Consider the following 18,479-nt stretch of genomic DNA (forward strand, 5'->3'; position numbering starts at 1 on the left):
CGCATGTTGAAGGATGGGGCCTCTGAATATTCCTTCTAAAACCTCCCCAGTTTATTCTAAAATAATTGGTAACCGGGTACTATTTTGGCACCCCTGGCCAGACAGTATAAAACGTAGGCAATCAATAAACACTTGCTGAGTGAGTGAGACAGCAATTTTCAATGTGGCAGCTAATACATCGAGCCTTCTCAGTGTCCACATTTAATTTTGATGATTTGGCATCTATGAATACAGCACTATTTTATTTATTTTATAGTCCAGAAAGGGGAAATAATAAGTGAGATTATACATCTCAGGAAGGTATTGTACCCTAAATATTCATTGTGCAAAATCCACTAAGTTAATTTCCCAAGGATATCTTGGGAAAAGGTATTCCATCCATAATTTTAGCTTCTGTTAGTATGAGACTATTATGGAACAAAACAGGATTCCCCTCCTGGAAACTCCAGTGTTAGAAGATGGTTGAAATATTCTCACTTGAAGTATTTTTAGGGTGTATGATTTCACAACAGTATTTCGGTCTGAAATCTAATCTTTTCCCATTAGATTTTCAATTCAATTCAAGATAAAAACAATGCAGCACCTGGAATTCCTTTCCCTAAATACTGACCAATGGAGGTTAAAAGAGACACAAAACAAGATAAAAACTCTCTGTGGGGCCTCTATGGTAGTACTTTAATTAGCACATTTGCAAACGTGGAAGTGATGAAAACTGCAAGCTATGTTTGGAGGTTTTGGTCATATGTCCCCATGCAGCAATGAGTATAATGGGCAGCAATATTCATTAAGCCTTGCTGTGCTAAACCATACCTTTACAAAAAATCTTCTCTGCCCGTACATGCCTGGCTTCTTTGCCTTCTGCTCTCATGACAGCCCTCTGCTAATACTTCTATCTTAAGCCATCTTGTGAGCATTCACAGCACATTCATTTAGGAGTTTCCTATTGAAAGTCTGCTGCTTCCAATATTCACCTTCTTCACATCAGGCCCAAAAATCAGACCCCCTTTCACTTTGCACTTATTTGCCTCAGCTCACATAGGCCAAACGTGACCATTTCAGCAGTTACTGGACAGGTATTGTCTCCAAACGGCGTTAGTATTACAGTAAGACAGCCCTCAGCATGCAAAGGTAACAATCCATCCACCATTCCATCAGCACTTCCCTTTACAGCTACTGCCGTATCCACAGCCCTTGACTACAGTATAAATGAACAGACATGACCTTGAGAGAATGTCAGCATCAGCATCAGCGAGAGACACCAAGATGTCAACATTCCATGTGCTTCTTTAACATGCAAAAATCACTTGGAACCCAATGGGATGAATGAAGTGGCCTTGATCCCGCAGGGCGGAAGCCTCTGTCGTAACTCATTCCCCACTGACTGAGATAGAAAGGCAAATACATTCAAACATGTTCAATAATTTTATAGTGAGAACGCAGATACAACACCTTGCTTGTCTCTTGTTCTGCTGACACTATTTTCAACAATTACTTTATTTTACTTCTTTGTTTTCCCCTCCTGCTGACATTATCATTCTCTCAGTTTCCCTATTACACTACTCTGTCCCCATAGTGAGTGAGCACAGACTGTTCATTTCTCTTCCTTTGCTCATAACAAACATACTGCAAATGCGATCTGCGTATCTGAGTGATCTTTCTGGACAGCACAATTATGACTGGGTGTGCTATTACGATTCATCCTTTCTTATTTTTCTGTTTTGGATGTTATTACAAAATAAATATTAATAGTACTTTTAGTATTTCCCTTTACTTCAGTGCATGATCCCACATAAATGTCATGAAGGAGATCTCTGGCACAGTAGAGAATGATCTTGGTAATCCTGCTCACGGCCCATTCTGGAGCAGGCTGCACTGGTTGCATAGTGCTATGCCCAGGAACACTGCCTGGCCATGGGCAGAAAGGATGAATGGTAATAGCACACCAAGATGGCAGCTGAAGACTCCCGCAGTGACAATTCCAAAAGAAATTGTCAGAAAATGCATGGCATTTTCTAACCTATCTTGGAAATCATAAAGGGCCACTTCCACCGTATTGCATTTGATGAGCAAATGGCAGAAGTCCTCTTGGGATCAAGAGGTTAGGACACAAGCTGCCTCCTCTTGATGGGAAGGTGGCAAAGAATTTTCAGACATGTTTTGAAACTACTGCATGGTTACATGGTTACATGGGTGTTCTTAAAATTTACCCACGAATTGTTTAATTTTCTGTTTTGGATTTTTCTGAATGTGGGTTTATATTTTACTACTTAAAAGTGAAGAAAAAAATAGTAAGAAGAACAACGTGCTAGTCTAGTACGGAGGGCCGAGATCTACCAAAGAGGTCAGGGCCATTGTGCTCCACAGTGTTTTTAACCTCACAACTCTTGCGATGGTTAATTTTGTGTGTCAACGTGGCTGGGTCACAGTGCCCATATATTTGGTCAAACATTATTGTGTATGTTTCCGTGAAGGTGTTTTTTTGGATGAGATTCATATTTAAATTGGCAGAGTTTGAGTAAAGCATATCATAATGTGAGTGGGCTTCATCCAATCAATTGAAGACCTGAGTACAAAGACTGATCTCTGAGCAGAATGCCTTGGGACCCAGACGGTAAATAATCTCCTGTGGTCTCCAGTCTGCCAGCCAACCCTACAGATCTTGGATTTACACCTTCACAGTCATGTGAGCCATTAAGCAAATTTCTTCACTCTTTTTTCCCCACTCTGCGACACACACACACACAAACACACACACATACACACACACACAATTTTACTGGTTCAGTTTCTTTGGAGACCCCTGATTAATAAGCTCTTTAATGCTTAGTTTTAAGTTTCTAACCACTCTTACCTCCCAAGAATGCTGAGATCCATCAGAACTGTGGCCTTGCACATTTAGACACCGTGATAGGCAGAAAAATGCCCCCCACCAAAAGATGTTCATGTCCTAACCCCTGGAAACTCTGAATATGGCAAAAGAGACTTTGCAGATAAAATTACATTAGGAATCCTGAGATGGTGAGATTATCCTGAATTACCCAGATGGACACAATGTAATCACAAGAGCCCTTCTGAGAGGGAGGCAGGAGTGTCAGAATTTGAGCCAAAGAAGATGTGATGACATGATCAGAGGTCAGAGTGTGCCAGTGAGTCACTGGAAGAGAGCCACAAGTCAGGGAACACAAGCAGCCTCTAGAAACTGAAAAGGTTCCAGAACCAGCCACTAACATTTTGATTTTAATTCCACAAAACCTGTTTTTCAGACTTCTGAATCATAGGACTGAAAGAAAATTGATATATATTGTCTTAAGCCACCAAGTGTGTGGTACCTTGTCATAGCAGCAACAGATTTAAATTTTAAAAATACAATTCCTTTCTGTTTTTTCTCACTCATGACTTTTCTTATATTGTTGAAACACTTCCCCAGGCTGCCTCTGTTAAATCCTACCCACTGTTAAAGGTTCAGCTCAGATGCTCTCTGATCCCTAAAACTTTGTTATTGCAGTCGGGAATGACTCGCACTCCTCTAAAACTCCAGAGCACTTCACAACGTCGACAGTCCCTTCATCACATATTACTTCATTGAAGTTATTGGAAGTCAAGGTTCTATACTTGTTTTGCTCCTCCACAGTTCTCAGTTCACATATTTTACACATATTAGGCATACATATTCATTGAATAAATGAACTGAAAGAACATTATCATAAAATATTATTATTAGGGACAAGATCTGGGTTTGTCGCCCAGGCTGGAGTGCAGTGGTACTATCACAGCTCACGGAAGCTTCCAACTCCTGGGCTCAAATGATCCTTCTGCCTCAGCCTCCTGAGTAGCTGGAACTACAGGCATGTGTCACAATGTCTGGATAATTTTACAAAGTTTTTGTAGAGATGAGGTCTTGCTTTGTTGCCCAGGATTGTCTTCAACTCCTGGCTTTAAGCAATCTTCCCACCTTGGGCTCCCAAAGTACTGCGATTACAGGCATAAACCACCACTCCCACTAATAACATATAAAACAGGTGATATTTTATGGAAAAATAAAAAATAAATTATAACATACGTTTGCAACTTCATATGATCCATTTAATATCTGCTCCATATAATGATTTAGATCTCTGACTCTTTTGTGATCTGAATTCGTAAAATGTAGGTGCCACCAATGAGGAAACCTGTTTTAAGATAAAAAAGGTCATCATTAGTTTGAAAACTGGCCTTTGCATCTTAGAATTGTTGAGGAAGTTACAGCTGTATCAGACGGAAGGGCCAATGAAAACATCTGAAAAAGTTATAGTCTACGTGATTAATCCTAAGACGTTTATTAATATGGCTATGGTCATTTGTGCCGTATTAACTGCCATTAATATTAATACTAAATTTAATTTAATTTGAAATATTAAATTTATTTATATGCCCTTTCTTACTGCATTTATGGTAGACCACACATTTTGTCTTTTAAACATATGTGGGGTCTTAATAAAATACTTTCTGAAGTTAATGGTTCAAAAATATTAAAAAGGCTCAGATTGTATTGTTTCTTCTGGGTTCACTAAAGACACCATTACACTAACTAAATGAAACAGTTTAGCAAGAGACATATGCTTCCAACTGCTCTTAGCCCTCTAAAAAAGTAACACTTTCCCCAAGAGTCTGACTCCTTGCAGAATTTCCTTTGCACAAGCTGATGATTCATCTTGATGGGTTGAACTTGATTAAGACCAATTATTAGGTGGGCTGACCTATTGATGGGTAGCATTTGGTAACATATCTTGCTGTCCAAATATACCTTTTTAGGAACTACCTAGCAGCCTCCTCTAACTCCAGTCACTGCTGCCTCATCCACACTTCTGCTCCTTTTGTACGAACCATGGCTTGGCTACCATGCTTTGAGGGGAAATGAATATGGAGGATAGTAAAGGACAGTCAGCAAAGACACAGATGTATGTGACAATTTCATGCCACCCCACTGATTCCTGTTGGAAATGTCAGGAAAGTCCCAAACTCTATGCTTGTATATTTAAGCAACGAACATTTTATTTTTTAAAGTAGCTTGCAGACTCTCCAACTTAAAAGTCTTAAAATTTTTTATTTAAATTTAATCATGAAAAATAGTACCAGTATACAATTAATTGAAAATACAGCATAGAAGATAGATAGATAGACAGGTAGATAGATATTATATATATATATATATACAGTTTTTTGGTAAATGAATTTGGTAAATGAGAGATTAGACTAATTTTAGTATTAATTCATATGTCTGTGTATGAATGTTCCTTGCTGGTAGAATAAAACAGAAGTCAACATCAATTCTACTACTTTGTTAATGCTTTTACAGATGCAGGTACTAAAACATCTTATGTATAAATGAGTACATGAAAATTGAGGAAGGCTTCTATAATACTGTTATTTGAAACTTCTTCTACTCATCTGCCAAGTACAGCAGGTAGTTACTGAAATTACTTTTTATGACCTTTTGTCTGACAGTACCATCACATCCTCCCTCAATTTCATTCGCAACAAAGGTTACAAAGAAAACATCTGACAAAGACTCAATTTGATATCTGATTATTAGAGTAATTCATTTTCTCAATACAACCCCAATATTTTGATTTGCCCTTTTGCCTGTTCCTCAGAAGTTTCTATAGCCTGATCAGTGTACCAAAATAAAATTTCGGATGGTTGGAAGAAGAAAGTCAACTCTCACCAAGCACATTAATTTTCTAAATATAATTATTTATTTTAAGGAATCCCTGTGTACTCCTGGAAGTTACCCGGAAACACAAATAGCTGATTTGAAGCCCATTGTTAGATGGAATGGACTGATTGGTATTTCATTCTTCATGACTCTGACTCTCTGACCACGCCTTCCAGATCACATTTACTAACTCTCGTAGGACTTCTCTCAGGAAATTTAGAAGTCAGAGGGAATCTTCATCCTTCATTTATGTGCATCGTGGTGAGCCTGGCCCCTTTGAGAGTGTTGGCGCACAAACAGTGGTCAGGACACATAGGACAAGATGTTCCTTGCTTCCACAGTTTGCTTACACAGTTTGAAAATCAATGTAAGAATCCCCAGGCAGCAGACATGAGCAAAGCAGAATCTTAACAAAAGCTGAAAACTGAAAAGAGGCCTATTGAGATGGATTATTTGAAATTTTAAAGTTTTACAAGCTATACTGATATGTATTGAAGAGGTACAGTGTAGAACAGAGACATTTTTGAAACCGAAAAAGGATAGCCATTAAATAAATATTCATTTATTCTTCTCGATAATTAATTACGAGGATATCATGGCAAACACTGATGTTGAATGTGGTATCTGCAGCCTAATGTTGAAGCTTTTTGCCTGTGTCTCTTTTTCTCAGTTATTCTATCAGATTTTTTTGGTAATTCTAAAACTTGATGGTACTTCTAAAAGTTTCCAGAATAACTTTACCTCCCTCTCAGTCTCTTGAGTATACTCTTAATTTCTTGACTTTCTGATGCTTAAAGCATCTGCATTTTAAAAATCCCTCTTACATATGTACAGTTTTTATTTCATGAATGTAAACTACTCAGTTTTTAACATTATACAATATTTCCCCATGGACTGATAACGTTCCTTATATTTATATTTTGGAAGGTGACTAAATTTGAAAGCCAAGTAAAAATTCACATGTATAAAGTATACCAGGTGAGGTATGAACAATTACATCATAAAAGGACCGTTTCCTTAACAAAAATCTCACTGTAGATAAAACAATATTTGATTAACCTAAATGCAATATCATAATTTCTGGAAAGCTCACATTTTAAAAATCAAGGTATACCTTTTTTAATAGACTGAAGTCTATAATCAAAAATTTGACGGGTTAAGTGATGAATTTTAGAAGAGTTATTTAAACAGCAGTTATTTTTTATGATTTTTTAGTTTGATTATGTTTAATATTTTTCCATTATAACATAAATGAAAATAATGATTTTCAAGATGGCTTCCAAATGAACAGAGTAACAAATTAAATTTAGATAATGAAAGTTAATTTAAAAGTTAAAAATTAATGGCAACAAAATGAGTTAGTACTATACTAATTAATATGAATACATTTACTTTTGTGGTATAGAAACGAAAATATATATATAGACTTTTTACTGCAGTTATTTTTTGAAAAAGGAAACATTTTAAACATATCCAAATTGGTTCTGCACTTTCAATTTCAATTGCATTTTTATAGAAAATAACTAAGAGGATTAAATTTTAAAACAGGCAAATAAGACCATTTTATCAATAATCGAAGAAAAACTAAGTAGCTTTTGAAATTGTCTGTCTACAAAATCAATGCCTGGAAGTAAATAGAAAATTGCAAACCTTGTTCTGTTTTATGAGACAAAAGATTCTTCACTCTGAGAGCAATTCAGACTCTCTGCTGGGATAGATTCAATGGCACTAGAGTCAGAATACTGTGTTGCTCACAAATAGAAAATCCCATAACCATAATTTTTCTTTTTCGCTCAAGGACAAATACTGAAGGCAAAACAATGTAAAAGGACGTTGCCTTACTCTGGGAGAGTCAGTGATGCAAACTGCTTCTGAAGTTGGCTGTGAAGTTTTAAAAACTGGTCAAATGATTTTTCTGTCAGGCTTGTTTCGTTGCTGCTGTGTGTCACCTGGATCACATACAGCTGCAGAAAATGAATAGACAGAAATCAAGAGACAGCCTGTGATACATTCTGAAAGTTGATTTTATGTAAACCAAACACAGGAAGAAACTTTCTGCAAAACATTATCATAAAAGCTAAGAGATGCACGTCATAAAGGCCAAATTACCTGTAAACAGTATCTAAGACTATCATGATCATATGTGCTAGGAACAAATTGGCGAATTTTTGCTCTTCTTGTTAACATTTTAATTAGTTCTTGATTTATACTCTACCACAAGACAGGAATTGTTCTCGTCAATGGTTCTCTACTAATAGCTCTTGTTGTTATGATTTTTCCTGGGAACATCCTCTTAATGACACTTCTGCTTAAATCGTACCTAATTTTTCATTTGCGTAGTAAGAATAATTATAAGAAACGCTGTGTCGCATAGTGAAGGGAAGTCTGAGATGAAGTCAAATGATACTTAAGACAAGATGACAGACTTTAAACTTACATTACTGGATTTCTTGCTGAATCCTAAAATTTCTGCTCTTTGAATTGACCTAGTTGTACTCAGCAAACAGGATTCCTGGGGAAAAGTAGATTTGCCAGGGCTCATGGCTGTCATTTGTGCAAGTGTGTGGATCAAGTTATTCAATTTAACAGGGAAACACTCCAGACTTTCCTTTATCTTCCTAGAGAAATGTAAAAGAAAAGATCGTGAGTAACATTCCTCTGCATCTACTCATTTCATTTACTATCTGTTTCCCTGTGTTGGTCAGTTGCGGGGGGGAAAAGCCAAGAACCATGTAGGTTTATTTGGAGCCCAACTATTAAATATTATTTGTATAGACTTCAAGTTCACATCTGGAGTTGTTAGCAAATAAATATGCAAAAAGTCTTGTGATGAAACATAAACTGTAATTGCTATATTGTATGATGACATTTTAATAAAATTTAATATTTTGTTGTTTATTTGGGGGGACTTTTAAAAAATTTAATTCTAGCTTATACTTATTTAAAATATTTACAAAATTTCAGAAGTTAAATCTACCAAGTAACACATATTCAAACAAGTCTAGTAGCTATTCCCATACTTTCTATTCATTGTTTAACTTTTAATTTAAATTTTATTTTTATACGTATTTATATTTCTTTATCTTTAAAAAAGTAGCATACTTAAGTACTATATTTAACAGGCAAGTATTTTATATAAAATATATTTTTCATTCTGTGATTTGTTTTCCTTTGTTTTTGGTGTTTTTATTTTTGTTGTTTCTGCTTTTTAACGGTTTTTCTGTATTTAAGAAAGTTTGCATTCTAATAGTATAAATATCCCTCTATAATTTCCTTTACCTCTTTTTTTACTTTTCATTCATTCTCTATTGAGAACAATATTGAAATTAGCTAAAAGCTTCTTTTTATACTGTTTTTCCCTTTTCTTCAGTATCTGATTTGCAATTTTACTCTTTTAATCTCAGTTAAAACCATAAAGCAAACCGTATGCTTATTCTACTTTTAATTTGTGCTTCCTAGCCCCCATTTCCATTTTCTTTTTTCGGAGATAACAGGCTGGAGTATAATGGTGAGATAGGCTCTGAATCTTAGGCTCAAAGGATCCTCCCTCCTCAGCTTCCTGAGTAGCTAGGATTACAGGCATGTGCCAGTATGCCTGTCTAAACCCACCTCCATTTTTTATTGACCTATAATTGTACAGTACAATTGAACTATATTATATAGTATGTCCACTAAACACATTTTTTGGTTTCTCTTACAACCTTCCCTTAATTATAAACTCTCCACCAGTTCCTATGCTGATGTGTCTACAGTCACTTTAGCTGAAACTCATTCTCCACTAAATTCTTCGAGAAGTGGTCAAGGAAATAAGTTTCTGAGTTCTTGTAAGCTGACAACAGTTGGTCTGTGGTCTTTATACTTGAAAGTTAGTTTGCCTGGATATTACATTATTGGCTCATGTTTTCTGAGTGCCAAAAAGATGTTCTATTTTCTTCTGGAATAAAAGAGTACTATTCAAAACTCTGATGACATAGTATTATTTCCCATTAAGCGAGTATAGTCTTCCTGCCAGATGCTTACAGGAAGTTTCTCTTTCCATGAAGTTCAGTAGTTTTTCTAAGACATGTTTCCATATTGGTTTTTCTGGGTAATTTTTTTTGAAAATGCCATTACCCTTTCAATATGTAATTTCAAATCTTTTGCTTTTCAAAAATTTTTTTTCTTATAGTGTTAGTATTTGTTAAAATATTGAATATACCGTTTAGTTTTGATACAGTTTTATATATTTTAATTTTTTCAGGGACTACTATTATGTGTATGTTGTGTATGTTTGATCTTCTTTGCCTTTCTTTCTTTCTTTTTTATTTTAAAAGTCCTCTCTGTTTTTACCTTCTTTCTTGAGGCACTGTGTGTTGTGTTGTGTTTGTTCATTCCCAGGTCTCTTCTAGCTTATTGTTTTTAAAATCATGTTTTATGTCTAATACTTTCTTGGGATCAATCACTTCCCTTCTGAGGTTTCCTAATTGTGGTCTATGTTGTTGCTTCATATATTTATCATTTTCTTAATTTCTTTTATCTTAATTAAATATAAGGATATAGTTTATCCTTTCGGTGGGCATGTCTTTCTGGCCCACTTTTTTTGTAAGGATATTATTTTGCTTCTTATTTCTCTTTGTCTTGTTATAATTCTATATGACATTCAATCATGGTCATTTTTCTTTTCTTTCTGAGATGGAGTTTTGGTGTGTTACCTAGGCTGGAGTACAGTGGAGCCATCTCAGCAAATGGCAACCTCCACCTCCCGGGTTCAGACAATTCTCCTCCTCAGCCTCCGGAGTGGCTGGGATTACAGCCATGGATGGCTAATTTTGCATTTTTAGTAGAGATGGGGTTTCACTCTCTTGACCAGGCTGGTCTTGAACTCCTGACCTCGTGATCTACCCTCCTCGGCCTCCCAAAGTGCTGGGATTACAGGCGTGAGGTACCACGCCCAGCCAATGGTCATTTTTCTTGTTCATTTTTATAAAAAATAAACTTTCAGGAAGGAGTAGAGGATTTTTTATGGTCTGGGGCTTCCTTTTCTGTTGCTGTCACATAGTGATTAAAAACACGTGATTTTGGCCAGGCACGGTGGCTCATGCCTGTAATCCCAGCATTTTGGGAAGCCAAGGAGGGTGATTCACCTGAGGTGAGGAGTTTGAGACCCGCCTGGACAACATGGTAAAACCCTCTGCTCTACTAAAAATACAAAAATTTAGCGAGGTGTGGTGGCGGATGACTGTAATCCCAGCTACTTGGGAGGCTGAGGCAAGAGAATCACTTGAACTGAGGAGGCAGAGGTTGCAGTTAGCCAAGACTGTGCTATTGCACTCTCACCCTTGCCTATGAAATTGAGTGTGCAAAAAGTACTTCCAGTTTCAGCTGCTTTTCTCAAGTTAGCCTGCTCAGCTTCCTACAAGTACCTGCTGGCTCCTCTGGAGTACTACTCTGAGGTCAGCCAGAGTACCCGGGGTTTCGCTTAGCTTCCTCCTATCCAAGTGCTCGGACCACACAAATCTTGTAACCTAATGGTTTGCCTCCACCTGCTTTTATTGTATGGTTCTTGGTTATACCTTGTTACCTAGTTTTGTCATAAATGTTGTCCAGGCTTTTGGATTTTTCTATCCTAGTTGATCTGCCTGTTTTATGTAAGAGATTTAGGGACATTTAAAAACTTGGCATTTTAGCATATATAATTCATATAACACAGGAAAATATAAAGTAAAATGGAAAATATAAAGTAAAAAGTTTTCCTTTTTCTTTTCTCCATGGGATGCCAGTGGTCTTCCCCAGAAATAACCACTTTAAGCAGTTTAACATCATTCTTTTTTGAACCTTTTCTATATATTTGTGCAAACACACAGACATGCAAACACATAGACACACACATTATCCTTATTACTCTCACATGCCAGGTACTATTCTAGTGATGGGATTTAGCAATGAACAAAAGAGACAGAAGTTTTTGCTCTTTTAGAGTTTGTATAATGTAAAATTCTGATAATAATTAATCAAGCAAAAACATAGAATTTGATAAAGTAATAGAAAATAGGCAGAGGAATCATGGGGGTAGGTAATAGTATTATAATTTTAAATAGGATGTCCACTGCTAAGTGCTCATCTTACTGAAAAGATGAGCTGAGTGATTTGACAAAGACCTTAACGTGCCATGAACGTAGGCCAGGGGAATATCTGATAGAATGCATTTTAGGCAGAAGCAACAGCTAGTCCACACGTTCAGAAGCCGTCCTTCAGCAAAGGATGGCAGTGTGGCTGACGCAAAGTGAGTAGAGAAAGAAGGGAATCAAAGACCTAAAAGGACAATTGCATAAGAACTTTGACTTTGTGTGAGATGAGAGTTAGAGAAGAATCAGAATTGTATGAAATGTTGCAATTTTTTTAACTTAATATTTTACAGGGAAAAATTAATAGTAACTGGTACATAGTGATCCAAAATATTTGTTGAATGAACAATCTGTCTAATTCAGAACATGGCATTAAATCAATGTTTACCGTTAAGCATAATGTTTTCTGTAGGTTTTCAGCTATATGTTGATGACATTCTTTTTTATATTTTTCTAAATGAGTAGTTCTACATTTTATTAACTACATTTTCTGTATCTGTTTAGGTGATCATATATTTTCTTTTTACGTTTTAAAGTACCGAGTCTTAACTGTTTACTTTGTAAGTACTTATTTGACTGAATTCTTGTTATTTTGATTCGTTTGTGTGTGTGTGTTAATTCTCTGGGATTGTATTTATTATTGTATTATTCAATTGAAAAAAATACCTGCATAACAAAGCTTAATTATAGAGCTTTATTATCAGTATAGAAGAGACTATCTTTTCCCCACCATTAATAAGAATGCTTACAAGTTTGAAAGTATGATGCTTATCTAAGCTTGCATCTATTCTGAGTGTACTAAAACTTCCCAGGAGGAATGGATGTTGAATGTAATCCAGTATGACTTTTCTGGGTTGGCATCTATCAAAGTGACCATGCAATGCCTCCTTTACAACTAATCTGCCACGTCCTCAATGGTAAAAATGTGCTTCAATGATGTTTAACAATTTTCCCTTGAATTTCATAAAAATTGAAGGCCATTTATCTTGTTCTAGTCTTAAACTTCTTAAAAAAACTCCAAATTATGTCACTATCATACATCAATTTAGGCCAAAACTTGCAAAGAAAGTTAAAATATGACTCTGATCTCATTATTCATCTCTGCAGTGTTCACCATTTGTAAAGATGTTGTTTGCACTTAAGAATTGACGAGTACACAGTGCAGCACAAACCATTAATTTACTTCTTCATCAGCACTTTAAAGACATGAGGAAAATAATAATAGTAGGAGTACAACACTAATCATGATTTATGGAGACCCTACCATGAATTCATCGAACACTGATCCAACAATATTTACTGAACACATTTTCTGTACAGGAGTGGAAAGCTTTAGGGCGATGGTGTGTACTCACTTCTCATGAAGATATTGGTTTTAAATTTTATGAATCCTAAATGTTAAGTTTTTACAAACTCACCCTCACAAAATCTCAACTATGCCCATACCTTCTTCTTACGTTGCCCAAAAGTTAGGATGTAAGAAGGCTGAAGACGAAGGATGAGACTTTAGGGCAAGCCCATGGTTTGGGAGCAGACTTTCACTCACGTCCATCTCCTGTCTCTCAGACGTCAGACTTTAAGCGGTCAGACAAAACAGTGCTGTTAACTATGACTGGACTTGGGACTGGGTCCCTGCGTGTAGTAAATTTCAGGCCTCGGTGAGGATCTGATTTATCCAAGCAATAGCTCCCTGATTTATTTTGTTTAGTGGCAGCATTAGCAGGCTTATGCTTTGGATTATCTTTATATTACAGGAATAAAGCAGCAGCTGGGAGGACTTTAGCTCTTAAGTTTCCTGAGGGAAGCCTCCAAACAGTCTTGATAAACACTTTTAACCCTCCCTTGCTAGGCACTGTTCTATGTGCTGGGACTTAGAGGGGAACAAGAGAAACCAGATTTCTGCCCTCAGGAAGTATATATCCCTTGGCAGTTACTGCACTAAATGCTTCATGTTAATCTTTTTATTCTTAGAGAAGAGAAGCCAAATTATTTCAGCAATAGATAAGAAAATGACCAGGAGAAGTTAAATGCATACCAAAAGGTGACAGAGCCTGAGAAGTAGTAACTGAAGAATTCTACTCATGTTTATCTGATTCCTAAGTCTTTGTCCTCACTGTGGATTTTAAAGAGAGAACAATAATTCAGTTTTGTCGTTCAGAGAAAAAAAGCCAATAACTTGTGGAATGATCAGGTGAAACAAAGGTACTAGACAATGATCCTTGATTATATACATAGAAATAACCCTTGTGTAAAAGAAATAGTAGCTCCGCACTGAATCTGTAGTCTCTGAAACATATGACCAGTGCTCTCTTACTTACGCTTATGAAGCATGCTATCAGGTAATTCCTGTTTTGCTATAAGCTTATAATGCACTAAGTATTCAAGCATATTTTTTGAGCAAAAAAATTATTATTCCTAAATGATTTCGGTGACAATCATTGCTAATGTATTCTGGGTACATAATAAAACGCTTCATTTCTATGCACTTGTATTATTAAAAATTTTAAATTGCACACATGGAAAAAAGAGCACATGATGACTTTGGTAGCACATATATGTAATGTGTATGTAGACATATGACTCCAAAATTTAAAGTTTATGTTCTAATCCTTTAAACAAAATAAGATACTAAAACAGGATCCATCATGTTAATCCTTGGGGCTTTGATAGCATGGTACGCCAATTTGAGAAACATAGCTATAAGCATGTAGATGTTTTTTCTTACAATGGTCTTTAATCTGAAGACACTGAAGTTAAAGAACATATATATTTATCTGACATAATCAGGACATTAAGAGTTCCATATGCAGGCCGGGCAAGTTGGCTCACGCCTGTAATCCCAGCACTTTGGGAGGCCGAGATGGGTAGATCACGAGGTCAATAGATCGAGACCATCCTGGCCAACATGGTGAAACCCAGTCTTTACTAAAAATCCAAAAATTAGCTGGGCATGGTGGCATGTGACTGAAACCCCAGCTTCTGTAATCCCAACTGTTCTGGAGGCTGAGGCAGGAGAAGTGCTTGAACCCTGGAGGCAGAGGTTACAGTGAGCCAAGAGATCATACCACTGCACTCTAAACTGGCAATGGAGCGAGACTCCATCTCAGAAAAAAAAAAAAGAGTTCCATATGCAGGACTTTTTTCCATATGATTTGGCACAGCTGTGTCCTGGGAAAAGCACTCATTATGCAAGGAATAAACTTCGTTCTAATTGTATTACTAGGTCTACCCATGATCTCAAGAAAGTCACTGTGGAACAATTTCAGGAGATACAACTGCTGCATCTATGAAATGCAGCTGACGACTGATGCCAGTGATCTCAAGAAAGTCATTGTTGAATGACTTCAGGAGGCTGAAGTCATTTTTTTTTGAGACGGAGTTTTGCTCTTATTACCCAGGCTGGATTGTGCAATGGCGCAATTTCGGCTCACTGCAACCTCCGCCTCCTGGGTTCAAGCAATTCTCCTGCCTCAGCCTCCCGAGTAGCTGGGATTACAGGCACGCGCCACCACGCCCAGCTGATTTTTGTATTTTTAGTAGAGACAGGGTTTCACCTTGTTGACCAGGATGGTCTCGATGTCTTGATCAATTGATACAACAATTGAGCCTCCTGAAGTCATGTATCCATAAAACATGGTTGATCACTAAACCATGCTGTTTTCCAGGATGGTAGTTAGGATCAAATGAGAAACTAGGAAAAGTCTCTGGAAATGAAACAGTATTATGCAAATATTATTTCAGAAAATGTACTACCAATAAGCAAAGAAATAAATGTGCATGAGTTCAAGAGGTATCACACTCTACAAAGAGGGACACAGGAAAAAGGAATATCCGAATTTGTTGTTCAAAGGAAACTGACTTGTGCTACTCTCTTGAACTCCTGCAAGAGAGATGTTAGGTAAGGATGAGAACAAGCAGCAGTTCTAGAGTTTATTTTCTGATTTTCTTTCTTGCCCCATCCCTTTTCTCCAGCTTTACAGTTTAGATATTGCTGTAAAGACTTTAACAAACTTAAAGGTCTTTGTTGTTTTCCAAGTAGAAGTTTCAAGTCTTCAGAATTCATGCTACGAGTTCAGCTAGTCGTATGTAAATGTCATCACAGGCACCAAAGTGCACACAAACAAGCATTTCAGGCGCTGTGCACCTGACTGGGAGTGGATCACTCTTTTACTTTTTCAGATAGATGCCTTATATAATTGACCAAATCTGAACAAATTGCATCAAGGAACCAGGAAGGGTTGATGGGCTAATCTCACTGTGTATGAAGTGATATGCCAGTGAAATAATATTCTGGTTTTCAATTCCCACTCCCAAAGCCATCTTATTTTATTAATGATATTAAAATAAAGTTGTATGCAAAGCAAAAAAATAAATCTTAACATGCAACAGTAAAGAAAACTCAGTAGTGATAAATGCTGCTATAATTAAGGTTATAAAAATCTTTAAAATGTGAAAAATATATTTTTAACATATAAATGATTGTAGCCTAGTTGCTTGTTAAATCACTGGTATATAGTAATTGCATGCAATGCACAGGGTCAGAAATACCAATGGGGGTTAACATACACAGCGCTGTTGTGGGAAACAGCGCCATCTGGACCGTTCATCTTGTTTCACTAAAGACCTTTGGTACTCTTGGTGGGTACATTAAACTTTTCAAATGCTTTTCAACGTAAGACTGATAGTCTCCTGAAGAGTTTAAGATATCTTTTTTCAAGACTTAATAGCTAAGGTGTACCCTGACTTGGAATTTAGGCAATTTAGGTAAATTGTCAGTTTAATTTATATAATTCAAAAACAGCATTTCACCTACTGCAGAAATTCAGACCAGCAACCATGCTATCAAACGTAATGAGTGTGAGTGGGCCACACAACGGAGGAAGTACAGGTGTTATAAGCCGTTATATCTCAGTTAAATACAGTTTATAAAGTTAATTTAGTTCCGGTTTCTTATTATACTTAAAAATAATGGGACACTTTCACAACGAAAGGAGAAATTCTGCTTGTTTTAATTTACATTTCCCTTTGAATTTGCTTTCTTATTCGGAAAAGCTGAACTTCTTGATTGTTATTTTCTCTTGGTTCTGTGTCCCCACCTCCTCTGGGAGTGTTTATTTCTGTAGGTATCAATTGTTAAGCTAAGACAATGGAAGAAATTGGCTCTTATCTGTGGGATTAGAACCACAATTTGCAAAGGAGTAAAAAAAGCATTAAGAAAATTTAATGATAAAAGAACCCAAGGATTTGCATCTCTGTCCCATGTGCTATTTCTTAATTTTTAAGAGAAACAAGATGTAAGATCATTGAACTATGTTTTGAGACATTTGAGCATAAAGAGTCTTCTCTCTCACCCTAGCCATGAGAAATAAATGAGGACTGAGGGGAACAAAGAGTTTCTGGAATCGAGTCTGCACAGCCTCAGTGGTGCCGGCACTCTGTCTCCTGTGTCTATGATGTGGATGCCATCCACGTTGCCAACAGCTCCAGCGATGTACTTGCTGGACCGTCACTGTGCCCGTTCTGCCTAACGGCCCCTCCTCAGACTTCTCTCAAAGCTCAAAGTTCACAGAAGAAACTCTAGGCTATTTTTCTGTGAAGGGGTGCCTATGATAGGAATAAGGGTGGGCAACGGAACCCAGTGTGGCTTCGCATGAAGGAACTTGTCCAATAAGGAAAAAGACAGCTAGTTAAGTCAAAGGGTTTGCGCCTCTCTGAAATTTACACTGGGAAAATGGGGCAATGGGCAGGGAAAAGTAGAATATGCTAAACAGAGGTAAACAGAGTAGAAGGCCTGTGTGTTTCCACTAGAAACTAGCCAGGCCCTATTGGTTTCTGGGATTTGTTAGCTTACAGTTTGACTCCATGTATAGCCTTTAATCTAAGGCTACCAGACAGAATTCTTTTGCTGTCAAAATAGCTAATTAATGCAAACAATTTGTCTTTCTGTTTTGGTCTGGTTTTTGTGTTTTTGATGTGGGGTTTTGTTTTGCTTCAAGCTGGCTTCAGCTTTAGCTGAAAAGCAGATCATGTACTTACTAAATGAGAATTTATAGGGCAGGCCAAGTGAATATCTGAGCATACATGAACAATGTCCTCTCACGCTCTTGGAGGAGAAAATGGAAAGAATGAAAAGCACTATCTGTATGTGGGAGGGGAGGTAGGTAGGGAAGCTTATGCTTAATAATCCCAGTCTGGTCTGTGAAATAGGTTAGCTCTTTATAAGGACAGCTAACCCAAGGTTTGAGAGTGATTGAGAGTTCTGAAATAACCCTTTTGGACGGGATTTTAATGGATGGCTGCCTTTGTTGCCTAGCAGTGGGCTCTGCAGAGATGTTACATGAGAGTATCAATTTGCAGGGGACTGAGTCACGGTACTTTGTCGATTCTGTTCAATAGCACTCAGCTGTAAGGGGAGTGGAAGAGAGTGAAGGAAACAGAGAGTACTTGATGATGATGTAAAAAGCTTTTGTGGCCAATTTTACTTTCCATTTTCCCTTTAAATACCATTAATTACAAAGAATTTTTAATGCCACACAGTATGTAGCATCCTCTGAAACTGATAGTATCAGCTCTTGACCTAGAATGGATATGTCCAGGAGTGAGGTAAAATCTTGGATTGTTCATAAATAGAGTACATCCTTTGAGAGGCAGGAAAAAGCTCTTTATTGCTTTCAAGTCTC

General features: G+C 36.9%; 1 protein-coding gene across 5 annotated transcripts in view; it reads right to left on the bottom strand.

The window, feature by feature from the left end:
* Positions 1-18,479, bottom strand: part of PIK3C2G (phosphatidylinositol-4-phosphate 3-kinase catalytic subunit type 2 gamma) — a 414,912-nt gene that overhangs the window by 73,768 nt on the left and 322,665 nt on the right. For 3 of the 5 annotated variants that reach the window (XR_013522259.1, XM_017975799.4, XM_035255240.3), the window contains 3 exons: positions 8,133-8,313; positions 7,538-7,659; positions 4,061-4,169 (listed from right to left, as the gene is read on the bottom strand). Coding sequence is in view for 3 of the 5 variants with exons in the window: in XM_017975799.4 (XP_017831288.4) it covers positions 4,061-4,169; positions 7,538-7,659; positions 8,133-8,313 (412 nt within the window). In the remaining 2 variants the exon portion in view is untranslated. The remainder of the gene's footprint in view (positions 1-4,060; positions 4,170-7,537; positions 7,660-8,132; positions 8,314-18,479) is intronic. The other 2 variants (XR_013522260.1, XM_035255241.3) reach the window with 2 other exon arrangements.

This window comes from Callithrix jacchus, chromosome 9 (assembly GCF_049354715.1).
Source record: "Callithrix jacchus isolate 240 chromosome 9, calJac240_pri, whole genome shotgun sequence".
Lineage (NCBI taxonomy): Eukaryota > Metazoa > Chordata > Mammalia > Primates > Cebidae > Callithrix > Callithrix jacchus.